The sequence below is a fragment of the Perca flavescens genome, chromosome 16, assembly GCF_004354835.1.
Source record: "Perca flavescens isolate YP-PL-M2 chromosome 16, PFLA_1.0, whole genome shotgun sequence".
Lineage (NCBI taxonomy): Eukaryota > Metazoa > Chordata > Actinopteri > Perciformes > Percidae > Perca > Perca flavescens.
In genome coordinates this window covers 26983941-27006293 of record NC_041346.1, presented here as the reverse complement: position 1 = coordinate 27006293, position 22353 = coordinate 26983941, and the positions used below count along the sequence as shown (strand labels likewise).

The 22353-nt window shown below is 40.8% G+C and overlaps 2 protein-coding genes across 6 annotated transcripts; one reads left to right on the top strand and one right to left on the bottom strand.

Moving 5' to 3' along the window:
* Positions 1 to 1546: 1546 nt before the first annotated feature.
* trim23 (tripartite motif containing 23) lies at positions 1547 to 13701 on the bottom strand. 4 transcript variants are annotated; one of them, XM_028601926.1, is made up of 11 exons: positions 13408 to 13701; positions 12083 to 12245; positions 11052 to 11173; positions 10692 to 10970; positions 9978 to 10160; positions 9649 to 9864; positions 5304 to 5438; positions 4946 to 5075; positions 4717 to 4827; positions 2991 to 3115; positions 1547 to 1753 (listed from the first exon to the last, which is right to left on the bottom strand). In XM_028601926.1, the coding sequence occupies exons 1-11, from the start codon at positions 13504 to 13506 to the stop codon at positions 1574 to 1576; spliced, it is 1743 nt and encodes a 580-aa protein (XP_028457727.1). In that variant the 5' UTR covers positions 13507 to 13701; the 3' UTR covers positions 1547 to 1573. The 4 variants fall into 4 exon arrangements, with proteins under 4 accessions (XP_028457727.1, XP_028457729.1, XP_028457726.1 ...); XM_028601925.1 differs by having other exon boundaries at positions 1564 to 1768; XM_028601927.1 differs by having other exon boundaries at positions 1564 to 1768; positions 10002 to 10160.
* Positions 13702 to 13991: 290 nt separating this feature from the next.
* Positions 13992 to 19978, top strand: mzt2b (mitotic spindle organizing protein 2B). Of its 2 annotated transcripts, XM_028601758.1 has the most exons (5): positions 13992 to 14084; positions 14549 to 14737; positions 14822 to 14985; positions 18300 to 18437; positions 19738 to 19978. In XM_028601758.1, the coding sequence occupies exons 2-5, from the start codon at positions 14562 to 14564 to the stop codon at positions 19881 to 19883; spliced, it is 624 nt and encodes a 207-aa protein (XP_028457559.1). In that variant the 5' UTR covers positions 13992 to 14084; positions 14549 to 14561; the 3' UTR covers positions 19884 to 19978. The 2 variants fall into 2 exon arrangements, with proteins under 2 accessions (XP_028457559.1, XP_028457558.1); XM_028601757.1 differs by lacking the exon at positions 18300 to 18437.
* Positions 19979 to 22353: the final 2375 nt, after the last annotated feature.

Sequence of the window (22353 nt, the reverse complement as noted above, 5' to 3'; positions counted from 1 at the left end):
AAACCGGTAGAGAGGCAGAAAATGAGTGCATTATAACACAGTCTGCGTGCAAGACTCCACAAAACAGAGGCAGAATCGGTGCTTAAAAAAAACTGAGTTTCTCACAAAAGCCTCGTATCAAAGTAACATCAGTGTTCCTGCTCATAAATAAGATCAGTACAACGGTTTGTTCTGTAACAGAAAAAACATCCAAACCAAAACTCGACTGGTGCGCCATTTCGAGACCAGCTGTGGCATTAAATAGGCTCATACAGTACTCTTAAAAAATAACAAAGCCCACAAATAACTTAAAGACCCTATGAAAGTATCAACTGCTATTGCTTACAATAGATGTCAAGGCAAAGTGAGAATTTAGCCAAAATCGGAACATTTGACCGTCCGTCTAAAGCCACCGGAAGTTGTCTGGGTTCATTTAAACCGTAGTGAACATTCCTGTCCTGTCTCACCTGCGTATTTACTGAATGTAGCTAAAAAAAAGGGCATTGTAGTCATTTCTCAGGATTATAAGATGTGTTGTCCAAATATGCTGAATCAACCGAAGGTACGTGAATGATACGGTCACGAATACAGACTACTCTGCAGTTAAGTTGAGGTTACGGTCACATATGGAGGTGGTTAGGATGAAAGTGAGATAGAAAAAAAAAAAACATAAGAGTTCTCTCAAGTCAGGACACAAGGATTTTTAACATTTTACTGGACATAAGTCAGGTAGATGCCAGATAAACGGCTTGTCTCTGGAAAAAAAGGGTTAGAAAGGAAGAAAAACGAAAGTAAGCAATGTGTTACGTTACGTGTACGCTGTCTTGGTTTTCTTTGCCCACGCTGGTGCACAAAGGAGGAAAGATGAGGAGGGCTGGCGTAAAGCTCGCAGTCTTCAGAGTTTATATTTGGAAGTGGTGGGAGGAACCGATGAGCGGGGCTCAAAAGGCTGGGGGAGGGTCGTTAGGGGAGAGTCAGTACGGGCCACGAGTTAACTACTTGCACTGAATGTGGGTGTTTTATTCAATTTTATTGCATTTGAAAAAAACAAAGATAAAAGAACGTTGGAAAAAAAAAAGGCATATCGGAAGAAGGGGCAAAAAACTTGGAAAAAAGTTACAGCGGGAAAAATGACAAAATTGTCAAATAAAATGCTGGAAAAATACTTTTCATTTGGACAACTCAATGGTTAACTATGATCAAGCTACTGGACCAGATTCCCAAGTCTCTAAAATCATGTTTGTTCGTCTCAACACATTCAATCAAAGTAGGTAGTACCAGGATGGGAGTTTGTAGTCTGAACTCAGGTTTTGGGGCCATTGGGTTTATTTCTCGGAGGGTGGGTGGTTTTGTAGTTTCCGTGCATCGATTCAGTGAAGCTAGAGAAAGTTTGGTTTTCTTTGCCCACGCTGGTGCACAAAGGAGGAAAGATGAGGAGGGCTGGCGTAAAGCTCGCAGTCTTCAGAGTTAATATTTGGAAGTGGTGGGAGGAACCGATGAGCGGGACTCAAAAGGCTGGGGGGGGGGGGTCGTTAGGGGGGAGTCAGTACGGGCCAAAACACAGAGGGTTTTTTTTTTTTTTTTTTTTTTACATTTAGGCAACGTCCAGGACACCAGCGGCAACCAGCTGTCTGGAGAGCCAATCCAGCCCCTCGTGGAGGCCCATCCCGCTGCGGGCGTCGCAGCCCTGGATGTGCCAGCTCCTCCCGCAGCACAGCTTGTGTAGGCTCAGCAGCTCCGTCATCTCCTCCACAGACACGACGCCCGGGACGTCCTGCAGACATGCAAACTGATCATCAACTCTGTCTGAGCTTAGACAAGGTTATTCCAATCAGATGTATTCACCACGAGTGTGTCGCACATACAAGATATGAGACTCTCAATGTACTTAAACAGAAAAAGACTTAACCGCTTAAGTGTGATTTATGCTATGTGGAGTAGCCAGACCCTCCTCCAAAGCTTACTGGAGGAGGGTCTGGCAAAGCAGTACTACATTTCCTGGTTCTCCTTCTCCATAAACGACGTGAAATCAAGGAGAGGGTTAACCTTTTCCTGCTCCAGATTTCCCACCGTGGTCAGAAAGAACACTATGCCTCTCTAGAGTACTCGCTCCGAAGCTAATCGCCGTCACTCTCTCCCTTGCTCTACCACACGCTCCCCATGCACACAACTAACGATTATTTCCATTGTCGAATAATGTGTCGATTATTTTCATTGATTAGTTGTTTGGTTTGTGAAATGTCAGAAAATGATAAAAAAAAAAAATATATGGATCAGTGATCCCAAAGCCCAAGATGATGTCCTAAAATGTCTTGTTTTGTCCACAACTCAAAAGATATTCAGTTTACTGTCACAGAGTAGAGAAGAAACTAGAAAATATTCACATTTAGGAAGAAATGTAGACTGCAGAGATGTAAACTCAAAATAGTTTGAATAATCTTTGCAGCTCTATATTCAGTGTATTAAAAAAAAGCACCAATGACCTAGCCTGAAAAGCCAGACCCACATCAAGATGTAGAAACTCACCATTGGCAGAGCTCAATCCGAGGGGCGGGATAAACGGTTGTCTTTCAAATTCTCTCTGCACGTAATAGGATAGCGCTACAACCAGACAGAGCAACGAAGAAGGTAGCGGAGCTAGTTGATAGATTAAACTTCAAACTTTCGCCATATCCGGTCGGCAAAACTCCGAACACATCTTCCTTTTTTAAGAATGACTTCTGTGCCGTTCTTTGTTCTTTTCTCAAAGAAAAGCTGAACTCAAAGTCTTCCAGAGTCACGGCCGAAACCGATTTGAAAGACCGCCGTTCCCAGCAGCAGCAGCAGCCATAAGCCCGCCCACCGACTCTATACACAATGTGATTGGCCCAGCCAGAGTTTGGTTTTTCCAGCTCGCAAGCCAACGGAGAGTTGCTAGACTCCCTGGCTGCAAATTACATTTGCTGCCACTAGGATGCATCTAGATTTCTACGCTACCAATGACCTACAATATAAATACAATATAAATATACCTGTTTGTTTGCAAAGATGAGCAACAAGGCGTCTCTCAGCTCCTTCTCCGTCAGTAGTTTGGCCAGCTCACTGTGCGCCTCCATCAGTCTGTCCCTGTGGCAGCTGTCAATCACAAACACCACCGCTGCACACGCACAACAAGAGGGAGGGAAGAGAGCTACAGCGTTAACTTCCAACATCTACTTTAGAAATCATTCAGCAAATACATTTTAGGTTTATGATGCCACACAAGAGTTAGAGAGATAAAAATCACCTATGAATAAAAAAATATCAATATGTTTTAAGTTCATATTGAAGATAATAGTTTCCTTCAAGGGTGCATTTTCACGCTTTCCTTTTTGGTATTACTGAGCCTTTGTCTAACTTAACCCTCCTGTTGTCCTCGGGTCAAATCTGACCCATTTTCAAAAAGTTTCTATTTTTTTTCAACCAAATTGTAAAAAAAAAAAAATACTCTCTTCACAAGTAAGTTAATGACGAGTTAACTACTTGCACTGAATGTGAGTGTTTTATTCAATTTTATTGCATTTGAAAAAAACAATGATAAAAGAACGTTGAAAAAAAAAAAAAAAAAAAAAAAGATATCGGAAGAAGGGGCAAAAAACTTGGAAAAAAGTTACAGCGGGAAAAATGACAAAATTGTCAAATAAAATGCTGGAAAAATATTTTTCATTTGGACAACTCAATGGTTAACTATGATCAAGCTACTGGACCAGATTCCCAAGTCTCTAAAATCATGTTTGTTCGTCTCAACACATTCAATCAAAGTAGGTTTAATGGGTCTTTTGTTGACAATGGTGTAATGTCTAAGTGAAAACAGATCTCTCTACAAAGTGTCTAAAGTCTAAATCAATTACCATATAAAATACACAATACGTGTTGCTAAGTCAGTATTTATTAAATGCACCTCTGTGAATACTTAAAAAAGGCACTGTGTGCTGTAAATTTCTGACGAGCATCAAATAAAAAGACAACAGCTTCTGCATTTTCACCGAGTCAATCAAACGCGAGTTTGAAACTGCAGCAACCAAATCACATAATACAGAACCTGCATTTTGTGTTGAGCTCTCTACAGTAAAAGAACACTAAAAAACAAACTGTATGTATGTACACTGAACATAATTATAAATGCAACACTTGTTTTTGCCCCCATTTTTCATGAGCTGAACTCAAAGATCTAAAGACTTTTTTTATGTACACAAAATGCTTATTTCTCTCAAATATTGGTCACAAATCTGTCTAAATCTGTGTTAGTGAGCACTTCTCCTTTACTGAGATAATCCATCTACCTCACAGGTGTGGCATATCAAGATGCTGATTAGACAGCAGGATTAATGCACAGGTGTGCCTTAGGGTGGCCACAATAAAAGGCCACTCTAAAATATGCAGTTTTACTGTATTAGAGAGGTTCCCCGGGGGGGGGTCCGAAAACCACTCAGTATCTGTTGTTAGGGTTATCTCGGCAAAGGAGAAGTGCTCACTAACACAGATTTAGACATATTTGTGACCAATATTTGAGAAAAATAAGCATTTTGTGATCTTTGAGATCTGTGAGTTCAGCTCATGAAAAATGGGGGCAAAAACAAAAGTGCTGCGTTTATAATTTTGTTCAGTGTGTGCGTGTGTGTGCGGGTGTGTCAAATGTGCTGTAAATGCTGCACAGTGCGTTGAACGTGTGTGACGTTTAGACAACATTAAACTATATATTCAAAGTACATACAATACCTTGAGTGTTCAGGTAATAGTGTTTCCAGAGGGGTCGGAGCTTATGTTTTCCACCCACGTCCCAGATGGTGAATTTTAAGTTCTTATATTCCACCGTCTCCACATTGAAACCTTTAGAAGAAAGAAAAAAAAAAAAAAAAGAGATTGAAAACAAGCTCCATTCAGAACAAAAGCTTTTGTATTCTTGTGGATTCGTTATAAAAGATATTTATGCTGTCGATGCGTTTACCGATGGTTGGGATGGGTTGCATGAACTCATCTTGTTTCAGCTTGAAGAGGATGGTGGTTTTCCCAGCTCCATCCAGCCCGAGAGTCACTACACGGATCTCCATCTTCGGACCGATGTGGACCCGGTTGTCCTGAAAACCGGAGCACATTGTTGCATATTGGAACAAACCCCAAAAACTCTTTACAATTAGTGTCAGATCAACGCAGGCCTCCAGCTATGAGAGGGGCACACGGGCACACACACACACACACACACACACACACACACACACACACACACACACACACACACACACACACACACACACACACACACACACACACACACACACACACACACACACACACACACAGTGTACCTTGGTGAAGGTGACGGGGATGCCAGCATCCAGCTGAATGTGATCTGCCAGCTCTGTGAACTGGTGCTGCTGCTTCTGAAGCGTCTCCAGCAAACAGTTGATCTCCTGCTTCGCCAGCACAACTCTGCAGTCATCCTACAGCAGGACACAGGCACCGTGAGCTAGAGGTTAGGGCTGGGCAATATATCGATATCGTGATATATGACTAGATATCGTCTTAGACTTTGGATATCTTAATATCGTAATATGACACAAGTGTTGTCTTTTCCTGGTTTGAAAGGAAAGGCTGCATTACAGTAAAGTGATGTCATTTTCTGAACTTACCAGACTGTTGTAACTGTTCTATTATTTGCCTTTTCCCCACTTAGACATTAGGTCCACATTACTGATGATTATTTATCTAAAATCTAAGTGTGAAGATATTTTGTGAAAGCCCCAATTCTCAACCCTAGAATATCGCCGCAATATCAATATCGAGGTATTTGGTCAAGCATATCGTGATATCTGATTTTCTCCATATCGCCCAGCCCTACTAGAGATGATCATTCATGGTTTTATATTATCCCAGCTAGACTACTGTGCAACTCCCTTTAACCCTCGGGTCATAATGCCCATTTTCAAAAAAAAAATTTTCACGACGCTGAACTTGGCTCCACATTCGCACCGGTTCTCTTTAAGTTTCGATTCCACCTTAAAAAATGCATGATTCAGCCATTGGGTGGCAGTGTTAATCGCAAAATCGAGCTATTCTGCATCAGTGCAGATCACAGCTATAAATAAATAAATAAATAAATAAATAAATAAATAAATAAATAAATATATATATATTAATATTAGGGCTGCAACTAACGATTATTTTACTAATCGATTAATCTGTCGATTATTTTTTCGATTAATCAATGAATCAGATAAAAAAAAAAGCATTAATTTACATCAACTCAATACATACATACTTGTTGTTTTAGTTAATAGTTGTGTAAAGGTAAGTAACCCAAATAGCAGATACAGACAAGACACACAGACAGACAGACAGACACACACACACTTATTCATTAAATTATTACCATCATTGTAGTAAGTGCAAGTTAAGTTCGTTTATACACCACACACTATTATATTTGTCAACAATAACGGATATGGGAAAAAGCACATAATATATACATGACAACAGATTGAAAAATGAATGGGCCAAAAAAGGCGAGTGAATAAAACCGTGTCTTTAGTCTTGTAAAGTATACCGCCCCTGCTTTATTACTGTTATTACCGAGCTAACGCTAGCTTGTCATGCTAGTCAGCTGGATAACGAGTAAACGGCAGCACCAGAAGAGCTACTGGAGGGACGGTACGTTCCTCCCTTCAGACCGGAACAGAAGTAGGATAGTGTAGTGACTTTACCCTGCTGTTGAACTCCCTTCCTCCTCATCAAGGACTCCAACATGTTTACGTTTTAGGTGCAGACTCATCACCGTGGTGCGCCCGTGCCATGCCGTGTCGCTTTTGCTTATCTTGCAATTAACACGTTTTTGATTTATTTAGTGTGAAATGCTCCCACACCTTGGATGACTTGGGTCGTACTGATTTCTCTGCCTCCGCCGAGTGTTTCAGAACAACGTTACGGGTCTCTCCGGTCTCTCTCCGTCTTTTGTCTACCCCCGCTCTGCTCTTTTTTCTTTTCTTTCGCTCCACTCTGCGCTCAACTAAATTTTATTTTTTTAATAGTTGCGCGACACAACGAATCAATAATTAAATTTGTTGCCAACTTTTTTTAGTAATCGAATTTTATCGATTCGTTGTTGCAGCCCTAATATATATATATATATATATATATATATATATATATATATATATATATATATATATATATATATATATATATATTATTCACATACTATATATTATAATGTTTCCAATGATGCCCCATATGTCCATATTTACTGTAGAATTATGGAGAAAATCAAGTTCAAAAATACATATTTTGACGTTGATATTGCAACAGATGCTGACTTTGCACTGCCCCCTAACGGCCAAATATGCTTGTCCGTTGAATTTGTCACCTGATTAATACAGTGGGGGAAATAAGTATTTGACCCCTTGCTGATTTTGCAGGTTTGCCCACTTACAAAGAATGCAAAAATCTACAATTTTAATCATATGTACATTCTAACAGTGAAAGACAGAATCCCAAAGAAAATTCCAGAAAATCACATCATATGAATTTATTAAAATTGATAACCATCTGATGAGGAAAAACAAGTATTTGACCCCCTGGACAAACAGCAAGTATTCTGGCTCCTACAAGCCAGTTAGTCTTTCTTTAAGACACAGCCCCAATCTGAACCAATTATCTACATCAAATACACCATCCTCACCTCGTTACCTGTATAAAAGACACCTGTCAACACCCAAACAACCAGCATCCAACATCACCACCATGGGCAAGACCAAAGAGCTTTCTACGGACATCAGGGACAAGATTGTTGATCTGCACAAGGCTGGGATGGGCTACAAGAGAATCGGAAAGCAACTTGGAGAGAAAAAATCAACTGTCGGTGCAGTTATCAGGAAATGGAAGAAGCACCACACCACCGCCAACCTCCCTCGGTCTGGTCCTCCACACAAGATCTTGCCTCGTGGGGTGTCCCTGATCATGCGAACGGTGAGGAATCATCCCAAAACCACAAGGGGGGAACTGATGAATCAAAGGAAGGCAGCTGGGACCACAGTACAAAAAGAAACGGTTGGTAACACACTACGCCGTCATGGATTGAAATCCTGCAGCGCACGCAAGGTCCCCCTGCTCAAGAAGAAACATGTACAGGCCCGCATGAAGTTTGCCATTCACCACCTGGACGACTCAGAAGAGGCCTGGAAGAAGGTGATGTGGTCAGATGAGACCAAAATAGAACTTTTTGGCCTCAACTCAACTCGTCGTGTTTGGAGGGCAAAGAACACCGAGTACAACCCAAAGAACACCATCCCCACCGTCAAGCATGGTGGTGGCAACATCATGCTTTGGGGGTGCTTTTCAGCCAAGGGGACGGGACAACTCCATCGTATTGAGGGGAGGATGGACGGGCCATGTATCGTGGAATTCTGGACCGACATCTCCTTCCCTCAGTGAGAGAGCTGAAGATGGGTCGAGGATGGGTGTTTCAGCACGACAACGACCCTAAGCACACCGCCAAAGCAACAAAAGAGTGGCTGAAGAAGAAGCACATCAAGGTTCTGGAGTGGCCTAGCCAGTCTCCAGACCTGAATCCGATTGAAAATCTTTGGAGGGAGCTTAAAATTCAAGTTGCCAGGCGACAACCTCGGAACCTGAATGATTTGGAGGCTGTCTGCAGGGAGAGGTGGGCCAACATCCCCTGCCGAAATGTGCACAAACCTTGTCACCAACTATAAAAACCGTTTGACATCTGTGCTGGTCAATAATGGCTTTTCTACAAAATATTAACATGCTGTTTGTCCAGGGGGTCAAATACTTGTTTTTCCTCATCAGATGGTTATCAATTTTAATAAATTCATATGATGTGATTTTCTGGAATTTTCTTTGGGATTCTGTCTTTCACTGTTAGAATGTACATATGATTACAATTGTAGATTTTTGCATTCTTTGTAAGTGGGCAAACCTGCAAAATCAGCAAGGGGTCAAATACTTATTTCCCCCACTGTATACTATATATTATAATGTTTCCAATGATGCCCCATATGTCCATATTTACTGTAGAATTATGGAGAAAATAGAGTTCAAAAATACATATTTTGACGTCGATATTGCAACAGATGCTGACTTTGCACTGCCCCCTAACGGCCAAATATGCTTGTGATATGAATCAGGTGAGAAATTCAACAGACAAGCATTTTTGGCCGTTAGGGGGCAGTGCAAAGTCAGCATCTGTTGCAATATCAACGTCAAAATATGTATTTTTGAACTTGATTTTCTCCATAATTCTACAGTAAATATGGACATATGGGGCATCATTGGAAACATTATGATCGATAGTATATGAATCAGGTGAGAAATTCAACGGACCTGTGGTCTCTGTTGACGCTTTAAAATGTAGCTGAAGACTATTATACTTGCTTTGTTTTAAAGTTTTATTTTACCGTTTTTAATTTTCATTTCAATTGTTATTTTATTCTTTTTTTGCTTGTTCATTTTAGAGTTATTGGGTTATTTATTTCTTGGAAGCACTGTGTGACTTGGTCTGTAAAAGGTGCTATATGACAAATAAGCCCATTAACATATATCACTGCATTATATGGGTATCATCCTGATACTAGAGGCTTCATCTGGATCTGGTCATGTTTATACATTATACTCCGTGTTTATGGCGTCTCCTACCTGCTGAAGAGTCTTCTCGCAGTGCAGGCAGGCGGTGGAGACCTGGGACAGCAGGATGGTCATGTCCTCCTGCTGCTGCCTCAGCCAGATCAGCCTCTCCCTGACGTGAGCGTCCACCACGCTCAGGGCCATCTCCTCCTGCCGACACAGAGTCTCGTGAAGGTCGGCGAAGTAAGCTCGGACACAGGAGCGGGCGCTCTCTGCTGTGCCGGGGACCTGGCAAAAAAAAAATAATAATAAAAAAAGACACGGAGAAGTTGTTAGCGCCAGGAGAAAAGCCCAATCGGCGATGTTTTCCTATGAGGAGAAAGTCCTGTGACATATCTCACGTGTTCAGTGTGTGCCATGCCTACTCCGTCCTCGACTATCTGCTCTCCACCTTCTATTTGCTGCACGATGCCCACCAGCTTCCTTGAGTACTCGGACACTTCATCTGTGAAGGTGCGGATGCAGTGGGCCATGTCCAGAATGGATGCACGGATCTGGTTAGCTTCGGTCTCAAGAACAGCGTGCTGAAAGGAAAGACAGGAAAGAACACATGAGCAGTGTTTCCCCCAGTGTATTGCAAGCCTACTGGCCCACCGGGCCTAAGTTGCCCGCAACCAGGCCTAAGCCACTGGGAATTATTTGTTTGATTTTAACCACCTATTTTGGTGATCCAAATCAACCAATCAAATCATCGAAGTGTATGAAAATACAACCACAAGCCAGGCTAACCCCTGCTGCTGCAGGCAAAGCATAGCTCGTTAGCTCAGCAAGCAAGCAACATGTCGGTAAAGAATATTTGCCATTTGTGTAACGAGAATTTAGGAATAAAAAGGCACCATTTCAGGTTCCCGGTCCATATTCCAAAAGAAGCATCCAAGAGAAAAAAGCATTAGCGAGCAGCTAACAGAATTAGGGCTACCGCTGTCTGAAAATACTGGTTAGCTGATTGGATAAACCATCTGTCCTTCTCGTTGCGTCACACCTAAACCCGCCTCAAAACCAACGCTGATTGGCCGATGGTTTGGCGAACGGCTCCAAATTTTCCTCCAAAATACCTTATGTCCCTGGTGCTTGCCGTACTCCTTACACACACAGCACATGAGCGGCCCAGACTGACAGGCCTCCTCCAGGCAGACAAACTCGATGGCGTGGACCTGATGCTGCGGGCACAGAGTCTTCTCGTGAGGCTTGTCAGCCAGCGGCACCCGGCGGTGTTTGGCCAGCGTGCGGGTGGAGTGGGTGAGCTGGGAGCACTCGGCACACAGGTGGGTGGCACACACGGTGCAGTACATGGAGGCCGTGTGGCTCTCGTCCTCATCACATCGGATTATACACTGGGTAAGAAGAAGAGTTGTGAGTGAAAGGAGCGGTAGGTGTGAGGGTGGTGTAAATATCCGATCTATCAGTACTCTTACTTCTCCCATGCCTCTCAGGGCATCCTCCGCCATTCCCGACTGGTTGGTAGCTCCATTCTGGAGTCGCTCCAAGAGTTCAAGCAGAGCAAAGTTCTTCTTCAGACCCCAAACTCCAGAGTCCCCTAAACAGATGAGGAAAAGAAGAAAACACTTTAAGACTAAATGACAGAGAAAGGGAAGAGTTCCACCTTTTAATATAGAGAAAACAGGAATGAAGGAATAGTGAAATAATGGCTTCCATACTGTCAACTGGATGTACACCAACTTCTGTAGCAGTAAGTGTGTTTACTGAGTGTAACTTTAAACCTTTAAACCAAAGCATTAAAACAACTGACAAAGATAAATTCAAAATGATAGATGCCTGAAAATGTAAATAAAACAATTCAGACAGGAGATAGATATATTTGCATGTTACCGTAGTAACAGCTAGGGATAGACAGATTATTGGGACGTTTTTTTGGCAGTTTGCAGATTATCTGTATCGGCGTGTTATTTGCCTGATAACCGATAAAGTTAATGAATTAAAAAGTGGTCTACTTCATCACACTACAGGCTGTAGGTGGTGCCAGAGGAGCCAGATATATATATATATATATATATATATATATATATATATATATATATTTTTTTTTTTTTTTATTATATATATTTTTTTTTTTTTTTATTACCTGCTTCATGTAGTTCTACTGGAACATAGGGTCAGTTTCAGCAAATATGACAGAAAGTTAGTTTTACAAGTCTAACCTACTGCACCTTTAATGTCCCACCCACAACACTGACTATTTTTTACTGGGTATTATGTTGAAAGTTTCTAATTTATTAAATAATTGCTTCAAACATTTAAACAAGATTTTGTGTTGGAGTTTTTAACATTCCAAAATCTTAATTTTGACTTGAAGATTTCCATTTTCCCTGTAAATGCATATTGGTTCCAAATATCGGTTCTCGGTTTCATTAACTACCAATAATCGGTATCGGCCTTGAAAAACCAGCATCGGTCGATCCCTAGTAACAGATAGGCTCTTACTCACCCAGCTCAGTGACCTGTCTGTCAAAGGGGCAGCGGACCGCTCTACCATGGAGGGGCAGCCGGGTTAGACAATCATGGCACACTGTGTGACCACAGAGCAGGAGACGAGGGACCTTGTCCCCCTGGAGAGAGAAGACGTCCTCGCATACACCACACTCCAGCACCTGCAATTACAAGTGAATTAACACTTATCGATTACCTTCCAGACAACCAATGTGACAGCCACTGCTGCAGAGAAAAGCCAGCAGGAAGACATATTTAATAGCCGGCACTGATTTCACACTATACAACGCTCTTCCTGAGGATATCAGGTCACCTCAGTCAGTGATCTCCTTAAAGTCCCTTCTTAAAACATACTTTTATCTTGCACTTTCATATGGCTCTTTGTAGTTTGGCTTATTTAAAGCTAATGCACTTGCACTTACTTCTTGCTGTCCAGAGTTTGGACCTTCAAGGTTGAAAGCACTTAACTGGAAGTCGCTTTGGATAAAAGAGTCAGCTAAATGACATGTAAGGTAATGATGTATTGGAGTCTTTTTTTCTAATTTTACGGTCTTTTATCCTTTTAAAATGTCTTCTTTTCTTTCCTTACCTACGCTAGACAGGTTTTCATACACTGAATCAGTTTTTATATGTGGTTTCAAAGAAACCTGATGTTTTTATGACTAGCTTGTTTCATTGTTTTGTGAAGCACTTTGTAACATGGAGTTTGAAAATTGCTCTATAAATAAAAGATTATTATTATTATTGAGCATGCAGAGGGATGCTCTACAAGAAGCCAAGGAGAATGCAGAAGAGTCAATTAGATTCAGTCACCTTGACTCTAAGCATTTTAGATGGTGCTATGTTGATATCTGTTAAACACAATTTGAGAGAGAGAGAGAGAGAGAGAGAGAGAGAGAGAGAGAGAGAGAGAGAGAGAGAGAGAGGCATATTCTAATGCACACTGTGCAGTGACTTTTAAAATCGATGACGTTAGTGAGCTATGCTACCACACAGAAGAGCTGCAGTCAACCTAAATGGCAACCCCAGTGACGCCTGTAGCGATGGTAAACTTGTTAGCATGACGCTACTGGACAAAGAACCTAGCGAGGTTTGTTATAATATACGTAAGCAGTAACCTTCTACTGATACAACTCGGCTATCATAGCATCTAGCTGTCTGTTTAGCATCCACTGCCACCAACGCCAACGCAGCAGCAGCATTCACCCAAAAATCAGAAGCCACGAAGACGAGCCTGCAGTCGACCGTTCGTGCAAACTAACCCAAACAGCATAGCCACCGCCAACGTAACTTAGATGTGGATTTCAGTGACAATATACCAACCTTGACCGTGTTTCCATGAGCTCCCCTCCCGTGTCGGATACAGGGCTCCATCGTCGCTACGGCGCCCTGCTTGTTTATTCCTGCTGCAGCAGCGGCCATTCTTGGACGACGGCGCAGAGGACTGAGCAGGTGCGAGAGGAGAATCCCGCAAGTACTTCCGGTTTCGCTCGGTAAGCGGCATTAGCTTATAACGCCGTTCTTTCGTCTTCTCTGTTTTGTGTTTTCGTTATCGTGTCACAAATTTTCGTTTTCTGATATGATACGGGTAGTGTAACGTAAATGTGAGGCATCGCCTCGTGCAGATAACGAGAAACTTGAGATGCCATCGTTTTCCTTCTTGGAAGCGCATGCGCAGTACCACAGTTATTTGTTTTGCATTTAGCTGACTTGAATCACATCATGCAGTACTTCTACCAGAGTATCTTTACTATTTTTACTATAAGTAAAATATCTAAATACTTGTTCCACCACTGATAAAAAGAAATCCTGCTTGATACATTTGTGCTGACTACAAGTCCCAAAAAAAACCATTGACAAATGACAAATATAAATACGATTTGTCTTGTGTTGATGACGTATTTTTAGCGCGCCTCACATACATCCAGAATACATCCATGAGTAGGACTGTTGTTCCTAACGATACTCTAAACCTCTTAAACTCATAACCAAATCTAACGGTATGTGGTTTTTTGTTTTTTTACAGAATAGTTGATCGGTATGTTAATAATTTTCGCGTCTGTTCCTCCATGTTTTCATTCTGGGCGGGTAACGTTAGCTAACTGTTAAAACCAGTGGTGTAGTCTAATGTTTTGTAGTCGGTATATTGTGCTGGGCCAGAATCTGCCTTTGGGAGTGTTGGGGTGGTGGGGGGCATATCATAGAAATGTATGCACCAATTTACGGTGGAAATACCTTTATTCAGCCTATGTGCAGAAGAAAAACACAGATGACCGTTCAAAATATATCAAAAATATAATGGAAAGTATGTTGTTGCATGTCATTGGTCATTTTTAAGTGGGTATATGGAAATCCTGGAGCTTTCTTACAGTCTGGTCGAACAATAACGCCACAGTCTTATTGATCGAGTTATTTTCATTTATCATTTTATCCTCATCTAAACCACCCATTCACGTCCACTCAGGTATCCATCACTGATGTCTCAACAACCGCAACAAACGGCGCCCTCCGCCCCGGACTCCCCTGCGCTGGTGGTCACCAGTAACGTGCAGAAATATGCCATCAAGAAGAAGAAAGTCCTTAGTGCTGAAGAGGCAGAGCTGTTTGAAGTAACCCAGGCTGCAGGCATCACCATGGACCAAGAGGTCTTCAAGTAAGTGTAATCTAATCAGACTCCAGACTCCTGAATCTGAAACCCTGATTTCACATCCTTCCACTCGTCTCCATGCCCTGCCAGGATCATAGTGGACCTGTTAAAGATGAATGTGGCTCCTCAAGCAGTCTTCCAGACTCTGAAGGCCATGTGTGCAGGCCAGAGGGTAGCAGACAGCTGCAGCGGCGGAGAGACTTCATCTGCCTCCCACGCCACTAGCATCACCACAGCACCAACAGATGCCAGAGGTTAGTGTCTGCACTCTGCAACCTGAACAATGACTATTTATTTAGTTATTTAGATCACAGACAAAAAGCTAGTGTGGTGGCAAATTTTATTTTAACCATTTGTTTAATGATATTGACCATTTATTTAAAGATTGTTTTAAACCTCCACATAATCCTGTTCCTTCCTGTAGACTTAAAGGCACCAGTGAGAGAGCTGGCCTTGTAGACTGTGAGCAATAGCATAAAGATATTTGAAGAGGGGTGGCTTAATGGAGTTTCTTCACTATAAGATGTTTTGATTTTTAGGTTTCTAGTTAGGAAAGACATTTTCAGTTGTGCTGCGTGTACCTTTTGAAACAGTGTTTTCTCCATTTGCAAATGTGAATAAATACTCAAAGACCAAACTTTCGTTTAATTCTCAAACAGTCGTTATTCGTTTTCATTTGATCATTGATATTTCTAAACGCTGCTGCTTCATAGGAAAACTTCCACCACACCAGTTTTAAGGCTCATAGTCCATGTACTAACAAAACTAGTGCAGGTGTAAATAACCATTTGCGATTTAATATATAATACGGGTGGGAATCAGCAGAGGCCTCACGATCCGAGAAAAAAAATCTGTATGCACACTAAAAAAAACATAAATTTAGCTTTATTGATTGCCATTCTGCAACACAGGGTTGCACAATGAAATGCACATTGTAGTCCCTTTATGGTACTTGGGCTGCACATTTAATCACAGTTTTATCGAAATCACTACATGGACTAGTGCAATATCCAAATCGCAGGGGGCTGCAATATTTGTTAAAGGTAAAATATGTGTCAAACCATTCTGAATTAAGTATTGTGCTGCAGAGATGTCCCGGCCTACAAATCCTATCCTACAGACTTAAGAAAAAAAATCTTAGTTTGGTACAGATACTTGCAGAAATCACACTATAAATCATTTACATTTTTATTTTTTATTTTTCAAGGAAAATGAGAGTAATACAAAAATGATGATTCCCTCCAATGTCGTGAATCCTATCGCAATATCTGTCAAAATAATCGTAGTTGGATATTTTCCTCATATCGTGCAGCTCTATATGCTACCCGCCCAAAAAAACACCAGCACGTTTTTTATGTTGGAGTTGGGAGGATGAGTTGGCGAGTCTTACAGCCTGAGGAAAGAATCTGCTCTGCCGTGCACTTGTTTAAATTCGCATTTGACTCGTGTTTGTAACTTTGGGTTTTAGGTTTTAATCTTTTAAATGATTTTCATTGGTCTTTCAATATTTTTTCCTTGCTTATTTTCTGTTGGATCTTACTGTACTTTTACAAATGTTTATCATGTGAAGCACTTTGTGACTTTGTCTGTAATAGGTGCTATATCAAATAAAGTTATTATTATTATAGTCTGGTGGTAAGACAGCGGATGCTTCTGTATCGTTTGCTAGACGGCAGCAGGGTGAACAGGCTGTTTCTGGGGGGCAGGTATTTTCTTTTAGGGTCCTTTTGGGCTATGTGCAGACACCTCCCCCAAATGTTCTGGGTGGGTTTAATTACCCGCTGCAGAGCCCTCCTTTTTCCTGTCACCGTTTGCACTGTTGTTGGAAAGTATTCTCCAACAATGCGATGCACGAAGGAAATGGCAGAAGCTGCTCACAGCTGCAAAAAAAAATTTAAAATAAAAAAAAAAATCTTATATTGGATGGTTGTCAAAACGGCTCAGGGAACACCCAAGAAAACGACAAATAAATATATAAAATGTTGTCTCATTGGGAGGTTTCATTTGCAGTGCTATTCTTATTGATGTCCAACGCCACACGTGTTGGATCATTTCCTGATAGTATGAATCTAAAAGTGTGTTGAGTTACTTTCAGGATTGGAACATTTATTTTAAAGATTGCCAGTTGTGCAACTCTACACACATCAGCAAAGACACAAAATGATGACAAGGATTCACAAGTGTCCCGAAATCCCAATTTACTGCTTAGGGTGAAACCCTGAGTGTCTGTTATGAACGAGGAAGTGATTAAATGTTAGGATGATAACTGATGGGAAATGTTTGTTTAGCTTTGTTGCCTCAGTTCAATTTAGTAAAATTGTGATATGACACAGGTGTTGTCTTTTCCTGGTTTTACAAGCTGCGTGACAGTTAAGTGATGTCATTTTTTTCTTTCTTTTAAGATTATTTTTTGGACATTTTTAGGCCTTTATTGACAGGACAGCTGAAGAAATGAAAGGGGAGAGAGGGGGGGGAATGACATGCAGCAAAGGTTGTCCGGGCGCCCTAAAGTGATGTCATTTCTGAACTTACCAGACTTACTAGCTGTTCTGTTATTTAACTTTACCCACTTTAGTCGTTTTATCCACATTATTGGTGATTATTTATCAAAACTCTCCTTGTGTTAATATTTTGCGAAAGCACCAATAGTCAACCCCACAATATCGCTGCAATATCAGTGAATTTGGTCCAAAATATTGTGATATTTGATATTTTTTCACCCAGCTCTATTCCCAGTTCATGCTTGCTCTCTTGTATACCTAAATGGAATGAAGCAATCATTCATGGTATAGCTAGGCCTGTGCTTTTTCTGCAACCATAAGGGAAAAATGTTGCTCGTCTCGTACTTGTCATGTTGGGAATGTAACATTGTGACACGTAACGCCTGCATTCATTGGGCATAATAACTCTCCTGCAAATCACCCGCCTTAACTGTCAAACGCCTCTTCAAATAATCCCTGTTGGTTCTCTCAGAAGTCCAAAAGTTTTGGTTAAAAGCTGTGAGAGGAAATAACCCAAACTATGGGAAATAGAAAGCGCTTTTGGAAATTTTGTGTGTGGAGTGTGTCTGTGTGTGTGTGTGGATCCCTTTCTACTGCGTGAAAGAGCTCAAGGTCTGCAAAGCACTGGCTCTCAGCCTTTCATATCAAAGTGTAGAAAACAACTTTTGGAATTTTTCAAATATTTATTAACCGACAGACTTTACCTTTCTGTTTGCTCTCGTTATTCTCCCTGTGCTCTTTGCTTCTCACTTTGCTTTTCAAGCATGTAAAATATTCACATTCCTTTTTACTTAAGTAGGGCACACAGTGTAGTAGAGGTTCTTGTCTTGCACTTTGCACCACCTAATCCCCTCACTAACTAAATTCCCTCTTCACTCCACCCCATAGTGGGGTTTTCCACATAAATGGAGGTGAACTGAAGAGCAAGGATATACAGTAGATAGTCATAAAAAAAGAAGAAGCTGCTCCTCACTGTGTGCATGTCACGGTGCTTTCTAATTTCTTTTCTATCCCCCTTGAATTCTTTTTTTTTTTTTTTTTTTTTCTGTGCCTCCTGTTTGCTGAAGAAGAAGACTCTTTGGTCTCTGGAAAGAGCCCTAAGCCTCCTGCAGCTCCCCCCTCAGCGTCTGTCCCCAGAGCCACAAGGGTCAACACTAAGATTGTGGTCTACGGCCCCCAAGACGCTAGCGCTCCTCACTCTCAAGGTCCCCTCTGGCGCCCTTTGTCCTACACCTCCATCTGTCCGCCTGCATGCCTTTCTTATATCAAGTGCTGTGCATGTTTACATCACCATAGGGACCAAGAGCGTGGCAAACTATATGCTGTGCTGTCCTCATTTCATAATGTCGAGTGGAGTGTGTGTGTGTGTGTGTGTGTGTGTGTGTGTGTGTGTGTGTGTGTGTGTGTGTGTGTGTGTGTGTGTGTGTGTGTGTGTGTGTGTGTGTGTGTGTGTGTGTGTGTGTGTGTGTGTGTGTGTGTGTGTGTGTGTGTGTGTGTGTGTGTGTGTGTGTGTGTGTGTGTGTGTGTGTGTGTGTGTGTGTGTGTTAACCTGCCCTCAAGTGGACATATTCACTGCACGACATAGTTTTGGGTGATGTGTGAACTTCTGATTTATAAACAGCAGTATGCTTCATTAATAGCAGTAAAGTTAAAAAAAAATAAAAAATTTGTTTCATCATTCTAAATCGATTCACAATTTCCAAAAAACGATTTCCTGTGCGTAAACGTTGTGGTTCTTTCTCGCCAAATATGCTGACGATGGCAGAGAATGGGAATTCAAACAATCTTCAACAGCAGCAGGACACACTTTTTTTTGTAGTCTGCCGCGATATGAACCATAACTAACTGGTGAAAGCCATTGCTGTCGAGAAAGGTGTGTTACATTAACAAAGTTAATGTAACATCTACTGTATGACTGAGATAAAACACAACATTTTGTCATACAAAACTAAAACACTTGTACTATTAAACTGGCTGCATCTTTTATTGAATGAAAAACTCTACCCCAATGTTCCCACTATACTACTCCTTAAATACTGGTTGTTGCCGTGTAGTGCTTTTTGTAGTAAAATAGTTGATAATATACCAGGCTTTCTTTTTTGTATGTAGATGTTGTTCATCAAGCTAGTGGAAGGTTTTTCAAGCGCAGTAAACTGTGGAAAGTTTGCTGACGTTAATATCTAATTAATTAAGTAAAGTTTATTTCTAGAGCACATTTAAACACAGCTTAAGCTGACCAAAGTGTTGAACAAAGAAGCACCAAAGTGCTGTATAAAAAAACATTGAAATATAATCAGCTACTGGTCATACCAGACCAAGTGAGGCGGTAACATGAAAAAAAACCCTGAGAGACTGTCTTTATTATTTAGGAAATCTTTGTGTTAAAATGCATTTGTATGTTTTCCATGTCATCGCCATTTTCCATTTCTCATGTCGTTTTGGGTCTTGTGACGCAACAATCGTAATCCTTCAACTCGCTGCGTTTTCTTGCTTTGTCCCAAGCAGTGCGCGGTAAAGCTGGAGCGAGCCACGGCGAGAAGAGCAGAGAGGCGTCCAGCCAGCGAGTGCAGCGGCAACCCAGCGCCACCAGAGGGCAGAAGACTAAGAGCTCCGGCAGCAGCAGTTCCTCCTCTCAGATAAACTCCACATGAGACCCATCAGAGCAATATGTACGGAAGAGGATTAGGGACACTTTACTGAGTTTAAAGTCAGCATCCTGAGAATGAAGTCAGAATTCTGAAAATAAAGTCCAAATTCTGGCTTTATTCTCAGAATTCTGACTTTAAAAAAAACAAAATTACAAAAGAAATGTTGACTTAAAAAAATAGTCTGAATTCTCAGAATAAAGTATATATAACAACTTCAATAATATATATATTTTTAAACATAAAAAAAATTGACTTTTAATAAAAAGTCAGAATTCCGACTTTAATCTCAGAACTCAAATAATTTTTTTCCACATGTGGCCCTAATCCTCTACTGTAAATATGAGACCGTTTGTAAATATGTAGTTTTCTTTACATTTAAGTTATCTGTGTGCTTGACTTTGCAATGTGTTTTAAAGGGTTGGTTTACCAAATTACAAAAAAAATTATTATTTTTAGAGGTGAATGGATTTTACAGCATTAGAATTAAAAAAAAAAAAACCAAAAAAAAAACGGTATTTCCATAAATAATGTCCAGATATCTAGGATCACGGGTTTTCAAAGTCAGCCCTGTTGTTTTTTAGCCTGTATTTATGTTTTTGGGACCACTAAAAATACGCCTTTTTAACATTTAGCAGCTCCTGTTTGCAGTGTACCCATGGATATGTAGACAACTATCACTGGATTATTTTGATACTAGAGAAAACTTAAAAACATGATGATTCTCAGGCAAGTCCAGAAGTTATAAGGAGCATCTTTTTTTCCCCCTAGGATTTATAAGTGGATTTATGGACATTTATCTGAAAGAGACATCAGATATAATGAAATCCTCGGAAAGTGTATGTCACACTGGATCTAAAATATGTGTACCATGTCGGTGTGTTTAGGTTTGACTGAGATATCGCCCCAAACCGAGTGAGTTTTCAAGTAAATTGCAGTAATCAGGTGCTAAAGTACCTTCATTCCCTTTCACTGTCATGCCTAACGAGGCCTCTGGATAATTCACAGACCTCACTGTGAACATTTTTTTTAGGGACTATTTCTTTGTTTCAACTCCAAGTTCCAATAAAAACCATTTACAGTGAGGTCTGCCAGATATCTTAAAACCTTGAATTTTCTTTTCTAATTTGGGTAAACCAATCCTTTTAAAGCATCTAACATAATGTAAGGAGGTCTTGAGTGTTTCCTCACTCTCGTTCTTACTGGAAGGTGTGGAAAGCCTTTTGTTGCCTTGTAACTTTTATGAGACAGGCAAAAAAAAAAAAAAAGAAGAAATATTTACATTTTCTACTGAAAAATGTAAACGTCTGTATTCAGTATGCAACTTTTTTTATAAAATGATTCATCTTTAATAAATCCAATAACAATATACCGACCCAGATGTGATCCTTCTATTGCGTCGTCTTTGTTATAGATGCATCAATCCAGCTTTAGCTCTTCAGATACCAATTCTGACACCTCACCTCGGATTCTTGATCCAAATTTAAAGATCCCCTGCACACATATTACAGATATACAAACATGAAAAATATTTTTCTTTGAATAATAACCTGTGTCTGATATGTTTGGTCCACCAACACAGGCCAATTACCTAATTAGATGTCCTTTATCATCTACTCATTGAAACCTCTATATTTTAATTTCAACGGTGTTAACGCTGGACACAAGATGTCTCATGTTTCCGTTGCGTTTATAATATTTGTATTGTCATGCTTTCTCTCTCTTTTTTTTTTTTAACAACAAAAAGCTTGATTTTCTGTTATGCAATGACTTGCACAGAGAATCTCGGGCCAAACTGTTCCACAAAATAATCTTTAAAGACACCAGCAACAGCAAAAGGCAAAGAAAGCTTGCCTTCTGTTTTTGTTGTTGCTGACAACCGTTACCTGCACAGGTGGTCTGTCTTTCTTCTTCGTCTGGCAATGGAGGAGTACAGCTGTTCCGTCTTTCCTCTTGAAAGAACGATGAACGCATTTTTTAAGCATCACGTTCAAGAATGCTGCTATTGATCCTACTCAATAGGTTTGGAATTTGATGCTCATGCCCCAGAATAGTTTTACTGCTGTCACATGGGGGCAGTAAAAGCACACTGCAGTTAATACTGTCATCCACTTGTGCCCAAATCTTTTTTTTTTTTTTTTTTTTTTTTTTCCACCTTTCCTGCTGCTATCATGAATGAAAGTGAATCTGAAATGAATGCATTTTTTTTTTTTTTTCTGTGCATTTTAAAAACAAAGCATCTTCTCATTCACAAACCGACTGATGGTATACCCCACCAGGTGATGCAAAGCGAGCCGGGGCGGGGGAGATATGCTGTGTGTTTAGCGGTCTGTGAGGCAGGCCGCGGGGCTTTATGTAGCTCCGGGGCTTTTTATGTGGCCGTTTGTCCCGTTTATGTGTTCCTGCCTCTCCTCCGCGCTCTGCATTGATGGCAGCGTGCCTGTAATTGATGGCACCTTATTGCTGTGGTGTAGCA

Bases quoted from the DNA above. Each gene is read 5' to 3' on its own strand.
- mzt2b (XM_028601758.1), top strand. From the start codon at position 14,562: ATGTCTCAACAACCGCAACAAACGGCGCCCTCCGCCCCGGACTCCCCT. The intron at 14,738-14,821 runs GTAAGTGTAATC...ATGCCCTGCCAG, and splicing joins ATGGACCAAGAGGTCTTCAA to GATCATAGTGGACCTGTTAA. The intron at 18,438-19,737 runs GTCCCCTCTGGC...TGTCCCAAGCAG, and splicing joins TAGCGCTCCTCACTCTCAAG to TGCGCGGTAAAGCTGGAGCG.
- trim23 (XM_028601925.1), bottom strand. From the start codon at position 13,506: ATGGCCGCTGCTGCAGCAGGAATAAACAAGCAGGGCGCCGTAGCGACG. The intron at 10,971-11,051 runs GTAAGAGTACTG...CTTCTTACCCAG, and splicing joins CCCTGAGAGGCATGGGAGAA to TGTATAATCCGATGTGATGA. The intron at 1,769-2,990 runs GTATATTTATAT...GTTGATGATCAG, and splicing joins TCATCTTTGCAAACAAACAG to TTTGCATGTCTGCAGGACGT.